This window comes from Galeopterus variegatus, unplaced genomic scaffold (genome assembly GCF_000696425.1).
Source record: "Galeopterus variegatus unplaced genomic scaffold, G_variegatus-3.0.2 Scaffold2215, whole genome shotgun sequence".
In the NCBI taxonomy this organism is placed as follows: Eukaryota; Metazoa; Chordata; class Mammalia; order Dermoptera; family Cynocephalidae; genus Galeopterus; species Galeopterus variegatus.
Window position 1 is genome coordinate 230,584 of NW_007728326.1, and position 10,142 is coordinate 240,725.

At 33.8% G+C, this 10,142-nt stretch overlaps 1 protein-coding gene across 1 annotated transcript in view; it reads left to right on the forward strand.

The window, feature by feature from the left end:
• Window positions 1-4,403: 4,403 nt before the first annotated feature.
• The window catches only part of GFRAL (GDNF family receptor alpha like), a 78,494-nt gene continuing 72,755 nt past the window's right edge, over window positions 4,404-10,142 (forward strand). Inside the window, exons 1-3 of the mRNA XM_008580944.1 lie at window positions 4,404-4,425; window positions 8,629-8,763; window positions 9,878-10,036. Coding sequence (XP_008579166.1) covers window positions 4,404-4,425; window positions 8,629-8,763; window positions 9,878-10,036 — 316 coding nt within the window. The remainder of the gene's footprint in view (window positions 4,426-8,628; window positions 8,764-9,877; window positions 10,037-10,142) is intronic.

A 10,142-nucleotide genomic window follows, 5' to 3' on the forward strand; every position in this document is an offset into this window, starting at 1 on the left:
TTGGTTCCATATCTTGGCTATTATAAATAGAGCTTTGATAAACATGGGAGCTCAGATATCCCTTCGATATGATGATTTCTATTCCTTTGGGTATATAACCAGTAGTGGGATTGCTGGATTGTATGGTAGTTCTATCTGTAGTTTAGTTGTACTTGAGAAACCTCCATACTGTTTTCAATTATGGCTGCACTAATTTGCAGTCCCACCACAGTGTAGGAGGGTTCCCCTTTCTCCACATCTTCGCCAGCATTTGTTATTCATTGTTTTTGACTATAGCATGTCCTCATTCATAAGTGGGAGCTAAGAAATAAATATATAAGGAAGGAAGGAGGGAGAAAGACAGGAAGAAAAGAAGAAAGGGAGGGAGGGAGGGAGGGAGGGAGGGAGGAAGGAAGGAAGGAAGGAAGGAAGGAAGGAAGGAAGGAAGGAAGGAGGAAAACAAAAGAAAACAGTACATTGAACTTTCAGAAAGAGAGAGAACTGTGGTTACTAGAGGTGGGGAAAGAGCAGGGCAAGGGGAATAGCGAGAAATTGGTTAATGGACATAAAAGAGCTATTAGGAAAAATAAATTCTATCGATTGATTTACAGTCAAATTAGGCAGCTATAATTAACATTAGGAGGAGAGGAGATCGAATGTTCTTGACACAATGAAATAATCATGTTTCGTAATGATAAATATGCTAGTTATCTTTATTGGATCACCATACATTGTACACAGGTATTTATATTCAACTCTGTACCCTACAAATACGTAGAATAAAATATGTTTCAATAAAAATAAATAAATAAAATGTACATCAAATCTTAACATCATTTATCTCTGGGAGTAAAAATCACATATTATTTTCATTTTATTATTTATGATTTCCTGTATTTTATGAGTGTTTGACAATAATTACAATTTACCCATATAATCACAAGACAACTGAATAATTTCAACAACCATAAAATGCATTACAAGGGTAAACCATTTATTTTATCTAATATTCATGGGATTTGAGTCATTTGAATTTCTGTTTTGATACTTTGTATTTGAAGAGGTTGTGTTTTTAAAAAATTAATACCTATATCCAATAAGTAAATGTAGAATTTTAATGGAAATAGCTAGAAACTCAGAAGAGACATTAACTTTTACCAAGTCTTTTTTCACATTATTTTTATCTATAATTTATGCATATCCCATGCAAACTATGCCTTTGAAAATGCTGTACTGGGCCAGCCCGGTTGCGCACTGCTACAGTGCGCCACTTGGGAGCGCGGCGGCACTCCCGCTGAGGGTTCGGATCCCACATACAGACCGGTTCCCGCTCACTGGCTGAGCGAGGTGCGGACGCAACACTGAGGGTTGCGATCCTGTTGCCGGTCCCGGTCCAGTAAGGGCGTGACACTGAGGGTTGCGATCTGTTGCCGGACACGAAAAAAGACAAAAAAAAAAAAAAAAGAAAATGCTGTACTGTATAGGACGCATATACATATGTTTGTATGTATGTCAAAAACCTGAGAAATGTAGCCAGATCTTAATATTAGTTACTCAAAAGTAGTAGTAGCGTCATGGTGATTTCTTTTAAGTAGTAGTAGCGTCATGGTGATTTCTTTTTTCTTTCTTGATTTTGCAAAAACAAATTATGCTATTAATATTTTAAAGTAAAAATGTGTATAAAATATAACAGTGATGCTTTAAAAACTGTAAATAAATATAAGTAAAATAATTTATTTTTGTTTTTGTTTTAGTTTTTGAGTCCTCAACAAATCTAGGTATCTCCCTTTACCCAAATATTGGCACTATCCAAATATTGGCAGTAAGTCCCTTTGGGGAAGGACTGGAGCAATCACTACTATACACACTTACTGTGATATTCAGTGCCCTTCCTCAAGGAAACTCAATCTTTCTTACTTTTTAAAGTTTTATTTTATTTTTAATTGACAAATAATAACTGTGTAAATTTATGGGGTACCATGTGATGTTTGAATACATATATCTACCTTGTGGAATGATCAAATCAGGCTAATTAACACATCTTCACCTCATATACTTATTTGTGATGAGAACATTTAAAATCCTTTTTAGCTATTTTGAAATATATCATACATCTTAACTATAGTCACCGTGCCATGTAGTACATCACCAGAACCTACTCCTCCTGTCTAAAACTTACATTAACACAAATTTATTTTCTAAAATATTTTTATAACTATATTTTAATATGATTAATTTCCTTTGTAATCATTTGATTTTTTTTTACACCTTTAAAAGTATTATTCTGAGCAGTGGGTCTATAGAGGAAGGGGACTGATGGTGCAGCGAACATGCTTTAGATGGTGACACAGCTGATGATTATTATTTTGTGTGGAAAAAGCAGGTATAACACCTTTAAAAGTATTATTCTGAGCAGTGGGTCTATAGAGGAAGGGGACTGATGGTGCAGAGAACATGCTTTAGATGGTGACACAGCTGATGATTATTATTTTGTGTGGAAAAAGCAGGTATATGACTACAGGTGCTTTCTACAGCTCTAAGCAGGAACTCTAAGACCTCAGCAGCTGAATCTATTTGGCAAAGATCAGCACCTTTCACCCTCTGTCTTGCATTCGGTTTCTGTGTATCACCACACTCTAGAAAGTCAAAACTCTGTCACCTACCTTGAATAGAAAACTGTGTTTTGTTATTCTATTCCTTTGTTTTATCAGTTTGTTCTTCTTCTGGTGGCCCTACTTAAACTTAGTATGTAGATGCTTTACTGAGCATGTTGTTTTTGCCTGCACAGGATCCCTTCACCTGCTTCTTCTAATACTGTGATTTCTTTGGTGACACCCCTCCCCAACCATCAGATTCTGTGCTTTGAATAGGACCAACTCCACCTACAACCTACACCCATGATGCTGGAGATGGAATCGGTTCCCCTTGATAAATAAGACCGATGGGCATCTGCCCCACCTAGAACTGATGTGACAATTCTGAAATTTTAATAGGAAAAGAGTTATGCTTTCCACTCTGGTTTCTAGGAGAGAAGGATGTACACCAAGGGCTTGACAGCCATCTTCCCACCAAGAGAAAGAACCTGCCTGAGAATGGAGCCAATGCAGAAGAAAGCAGCTAAGAGGAGAAAAAACAAACACTCAGGCTCTGAAAACGCATTTTAAAACATGCCTGAAATTAATTCTACCCCTGGATTCTTCAACTATGAGAGTTACCAACTCATTCTCAAGTTTAAGCCCTTTTAATTTGGCTTATATCAAAAAAAACCAATTATCTTGGTAGAGGTTATAAAACAAGTTTAGTGACTCAATACCTTTAAAAATAAAAATCAATTAATTTTATGATATTATAATTTTTTTGTTAAGTAACAATTAAGTCGATGCTGGACCCCAATCCATGCATTTTTCATTATACATTATGAAAAAAAATATAACTTCTCTACTAGTGTAAAATCTGCTATCAAAAACTCTTAATAGTGCAACTATATACACACAAACATTCCCCTCTCCTTTACCTATTTTTTCTTAATATCTTGCCAAAACAGTATTTTATATTTCCCAAGCATCTGTTACAGAAAGGTTTTAGGGTGATTTAAAAACAGAAGCTTCTTGACACCCCAAGGGACATGATGTGGCTTAAATGAGGAAGACAGAATCCAGGTAAGACATGAGATAAACAATGACCCTCATTGAAACAAGGAGAAAAATAGTCATCAAGTGATGAGCACAAATGGATGATCACCTTTCCAGTGCAATGGAGAATTCCCACATCACTGCGAGGAGTCATTTTTTACACTGTCGCTGTCTTTGGTGGGTGTGAGGAAACAAAGCTGACTTTGCAAAATTTTTAAGCATATTGGGGTTTTGGGCAAATGGGAGAAAATATTCCCTGTTTGGGGGGATGAGATACCAGTGTAATTCTAGTGGAACTTGGATTTCGCATACATTTTCCTGGTATGCTTCTGGCTTTTTTTCTTTTCCAGATCCTTGAATTACAAGATTGCCTTAATAAGGCTAATTAATGAAATGGAAGCTGAGCATGCTCAAGTGTCTTGGAAAAAATCTTGGGTTGTATTTGAGAGGCTTCTACACAGTTTAGTATCTAGTTGAAGAAAATTTATTTTCATGAATGTGCAGAGTATATATCATTTCCCTAAGTATTTGGCTTGTGGGCTGTCTTGAAAGCATAATATCTGAGATCAGCACACTCAGGAGAATAACTGAATTTGAATATAATTAGGAAAGTTCACAGCTCAGGAAAGATCGGTGAGGAAATGGTGACATAGGAAGCTGACTTGACTTGGTAATGGCTTTAGGAAGCAAGGGCAGAAGCTGGAGCCTTATTCCAGACGGTTTCCGTTAAGAAGGTGGTTGGAGTAAATACATCTGCCTTTCTTCCAGGTGAACAGCCCTAAGTTTTTCAGCATGATAGTGCTCATTTTCCTGGGTAAGTAAACTGGGCTTCTGGTTTATCTGAATTCATCATAATACTAATTCTTTGTAAACCATCTAACATAAGCATAACAAAGACTTATAGTGCGAAGTACCAATTACATTACAAATGTATACTTTAACATGATTTATTATTTTTGCAAAAATGTACACTTACTTTTACTCATTTATTTCTAACTCTGTGGAAAATGCACAATGTGAGAATTGCATTAATCTCTCAGGTTGCTTTTGTTTTTATTGTATAGAGTAATCCAATGAGTTACTTATGAGGATTGATGAAATATACATAGGTACTAGAACCTTTTAGAAATGAACCCTTCCAGTATCTATTTACAAGTTATAAGATGACAAATTTCAAGTTATTACCTATTTTTGCTTTGAAATTAGATAAAAATGAGATTAATTTAACCCCTTCAATTCCTCTCATTTGAAAGTGTTAGTATTGACTAACTAGGAGACGTTTAGTAGAATAAAACAACTTAACACCACATCAAATGCTCCACATTTCAATCAATTTTTAGGACCTAAAGGGGGGACTTATTCCCCTTATATTGGATCTTGTGAATGTATTATAAGACTGGTGAAAAATATTTCATTTGCATTTAATGTAGAATAAAATTCTACCTGCTAGATGTGTAATTGAAGAAGTTTTTCCATCATCTTCAGCATTTGGTAGAATCTATAAACTGAATTCAGGAAAAGGGATAGTTGTGATTATAGCTGGATATTAATAAGCAAAGCCAGAATATTTTCTGTTTACTCTAAGCAAGTAGATATTGATGAATAAAGGCATAATTGTGGGCAAGAAACCAAAGAAGGCTATTTCAAATTACGTTGAATACAAAAGGAGAGTCAAAATAAATCAAGCAAAATAAAATTAAGAAGAAAAGGAACACTTTATATATTTTCAGGGTTTTGGGGTGTTTAAATAATAGCTCTTTATTATTTCAAGCTTTTGGGTTCTTATGTTTATTTTTTAAATATTTCCTTATTTCTTGTATTGATTTTAAATATTTTCTTATTTCTATTTTTTCTTATAAAGAGAGTCTAGAAGACTTTAATTTTTGTAGATCAGGCAGCAATATAACGAAACATACAAAATATATTACTATCTCATTATGACTTCAATTGAAAAGACAATGTCTCTTGTATTTTACTTCTAAATTAATCCTGACACCAGGTTGAATAAATGAGAAAAATTATTTCTAACATTGTTAAGACCAAAATTGTACTATTTGATAGGTTGTACCAACATTTCACATACTGTGTTCTTCAAAATACTTGTTCAGCATCATCTAAATAGGTCTGGTGATGAAGGAAATTTTTGTCACCAAAGAAAATGTGGCAAACAGTGAATTTTTAAAACTCAGAGCATTTAATATGCTAATAAACCTCATGCTCCATCTTATTAATTTAAAAATAGAACCTGTTTTTCACTGAGAATTTCAGGAGAATCCTTGAAAAAACGTGGGTTAAATACAGAGCCACAAATCATAGCCAGGAATAAATAAGAAAGATTTTGGAAAGGTAAAGTTGCATTTTGATGGCTGTGGGCCAAATCATTGATAAAGTTTTCTTAGTTGATTCTATATTTCATCGGAGTGGAAGGTGTGGAAAAACATGTAAAATAATCAAGTGGATTATTCAACCAAAAAATTGAAAATGTAAAAGGAAGTGAAAGAAATTTGGGAAAGATATGTGGAATTTAAAAATGATCATTACACTGAAGTAACAGTGAGGTTTTGATGATATATTCAGGGGATCATCACCTATAAGTTTCTTGAGGGAGCTGTTCACAAGATAGAATGCTCGATGGCAAATAAAACGCCAGTTTTTTTTTATCAGTTAAATTTCTGACATGAAACCCCTGTTTCAAGGTTTTTGGAAAACTGGATTCAACCATGTAACTTTGGGCCAGGATCAAATGGACCTTCTTTCTCTTTCTCTGGGCTTGCCAACTTAGGAGCACAGGAGTTTGGCTAGATGAGGTTGTCCATAAACAAATGAAAAAATAGAAAGATGATCTGTCAGTTTCCACTCCAGCCCTCAACAAGAAAAATATGACCAGGCCACACCCATGGACTTAATCTCCAAATGCAGTGACCCAGCAAGTAGTACACATGGCCCAATTTGTCCTGGATTCTCCTTAACAGACAAGATTTGGAAAGAGGTAAGATAAGAGAAAAGATTTCAAGGCTTTAATTGAAGCCTATGAATCTACACTGGCACAGGTGATTAATAATTAATGTCATATTTTTAAAAATTCAAATAATTTGGCTCTGATTAAGACATAGCTAGACATCTCCTAATTATAGTTAATGTAACTACTTTTACAACTCAGTTGTGATTCCCATGTTTTTCTATTAACTGATTAAGCAAGTGTCACTTTGCATGTTTGCAGAATCAATTTGACTAACTTGTAAAACACACTAAGTTAGCAATGTTATTTTCTTCATTGTTCTTAGAAAACTTTCTAGAACTTTTTCTCTTCCACCAAAAATAACTTGTAAATATCTGGAAGGTATTACTTTTATTAGATATTATAAGCTGTTTTATGTAACTCATCTATAAACAACTAATAAGTTTTGTGTAATTCAACATACATTTATTGAATATCTATAATGCATTATTGTATTAGATGATGGGAATGCAATTATAAATTACCCCTAATGCCTGTTCTGTGAAAGCCTAGAACACACTGGTGAAGACAGACATGTGAATACACACACTATAGAGCAGGAAATTCTATAGCTGGGGGATTCTCAAGGTTCCAGACAAACAGATGAGGAGTATAAAATTCAATTTGGGCATCGACAAAGTAGAATTCAGGGAAGGTTTTCTTAAAATAAATCATAGTTGTGTTAAGTTCTAAAGGACAAAAAAGTGATTCCAGAGAAAGAAAGGGAGTGCTTACTAGGAACCAAACAGTAAATGCTCAGAGGTATAAAACATTATGCAGCATTTTGGAAACTATAGGTATCTGAGGACTTCCAGATTGCACATAGTGAGAAATACAAGTCATGTTGTGAGGAATCATCCAAAGAAGATTAATAGAGAAATGGCAGAACTAGAATGGTGTATTAGGTACATTAGGAGGTATAAAGAACCTACCTGAAAGACAAAGCTGGAGGCAGACTGATGAACTAAAGAGTTAGTCAAATGCGCAAAGTCAGAGTTAACGAACTCCTCAAGAATACAGAGTGAAGCTGAAAATGGAAAAAGAGTCTATCATAAATCCAAGGTTTCTAGTTTGGGTGCCTGTGTTAATGGTGGCATTGCTGATGAAGCAGAGTGGTCTGCCAGGGAGTGGTGAGCATGAGGATAATGTTCAAAATAATATAATCTGGAAGTGTATCTGGAACAATTAGCTAGAGAGAGCAGTTATCTATTTTTGACAGGAGTACTGGAAAATATTGGCATTGAACTATGTGTTTGAGATCATCGGTCTAGAGATTTTAGTTCAAACCATTAAAGTTTGTTCACAGAGAATGTATAAAATGAGAATTGGAAAGGTCTGAGTGCAGAACCTAAGCTAAAAATATACTTCAACAGAAGAACAAAAGGATCTTGGGAAGGATTCTAACTTTGACCAGAAAATATCAAGTGGATAAATATCAAGAGAACTAGAAGAGAGGGTTGCCAAAGGAAACAAGAGATTCAAGGACAAAAAAGTCAATAAAAAGAAAAATGGTAAAAGAACAAAAGGATCTTGGGAAGGATTCTAACTTTGACCAGAAAATATCAAGTGGATAAATATCAAGAGAACTAGAAGAGAAGGTTGCCAAAGGAAACAAGAGATTCAAGGACAAAAAAGTCAATAAAAAGAAAAATGGTAAAAATAGGTGAGATAAAATGTTAAAACTATTAAATTTGATGCTAAGGAGGTGATTATAGACATTTTTAAGAGCAGTCTCAATGGAACAGGTAGTCATAAGAATAAATTATAAGTTGAGGATAGACAGTGAGAAAGCAGAGAGAGCAAATACAGACTATTCATTTAAGAATCTTATATAGGAGAAGTATGTATAGATCTATATTTAGAGGGGAAGTTAAGGTTTATTCCTGACTTATAATAATTTTACTATGTTTTGTTTTCCGTAATTTTCCTCTTTATCATTAATATCATTTAGATTTGGGAACGTGGCTGCCAAACTGTAATGCTACAGATTTTTTGTTTTTGTTCTTGTTGTTATTCAAGCTATTGGGCTGAGCTTAGAAAATGAATTCACTTCCCAAACCAGTGACTGCACATATTTAAGAGAGCAATGCCTAAGTGATGCAAATGGATGTAAATATTCGTGGAAAATAATGGAAGATGCCTGCAATGTTTCAGGTAAAAGAAGTTGCTGAAAATACACTCAAATTATTTCTTTCTACTAAAATAAAAATTAGATTTGATATTTTCTTTCACTATCCTAGGAACTAAGTTAGTTTTGCTCTGAATAACTTAATCTTGATATTCAATTGCTTCACCTTCAATTGCTTATTAGTGAATTTAGTTACAAAATGATATTCTTAATTACTAAAGGGAACTGATGTATTGACACCAAAGCCAGCTTTATTCAAGAGTTCAGATTAATTTCTTTCTTATCTGACCATGTATAATGCTACAGTTGTATGCATGCTTCTCAGAACCATGGTTACAATTTTTCAAATAAAACGTTATTTTACTTGTATGTTAATATGTCAATGATAAAATAATACATAACATTTGCGATAATAATTAGTTTGTACATCTATAATATACATTTTATATTCTTGCAACATATATACTATTTTTCATTTCAACTGTGTCAAGAACAAGTAAAACATAGTTTTATTTTTAAATTGTGAAACAAACTCAAGTAGTTCTCTTTAAAATAATGAATGAAAGAAAATTTTCAGGAAGAGGAATAGGCTTTTTAAGTGAAAGCAAAAAACAAAATATTGGTAATTAAGGAAGACTCATCTATTGATTCAATAATATTTATTGAGTATTTTCTAAATGCCAGGACCACCTTATTTCTCATGATAAATTTAGAGTCACCTGCACATCTCTCATTATTGACATATAAAATTAAATAGCATATTAACACAAGATAGCTAATAAAACAAGTAAGCAGATAAAATAGCTAGGATTAGAGGGCATTCTGGTTACCTCATCTAAGGTCGGCCTTAATTATTACTGAAGAGCAAAAGTTGCATTCTGAGTGCATCTGAGTGGGGACAAAGTTACTTTAAAATGCAGAAAGTTTTAATCTATTTTAGAAAATGCTCTATTGGAAAAAATGCAGTAAAATAGGTGTTTTGCTTAAAAAGTCATTTATACGGACATCCTGCAGCAACCTGATAATCTTACTATCCTAATGATTATACACTCAGATTAATATATTAAAAGTACTTTGGGGAGGGGGGCTCAAAACTTATATTCAGAGTAGTCTCTGGAGTGTCATATATTTGATTGTAAAATCCAGGTGACCCCTGCAAGATGAGGAATTCGTCACACTGTAACCTGCGTATCCAGTCTTTAGTGCAAAGCAACGTCCAATTTAAAGAGTGTCTCTGTACTGATGACCTCTACTGTACTGTGAAAAAATTGCTTGGAAAAAAATGCACCAATAAATCAGGTAATACTTTTTTTAAATGGAATATTTACAATCATGAAAAAGAAAACTGCAATTTCAATGTTAACCATATTTATGTAATTCGATTAATTCTTGACATGATTTGGGG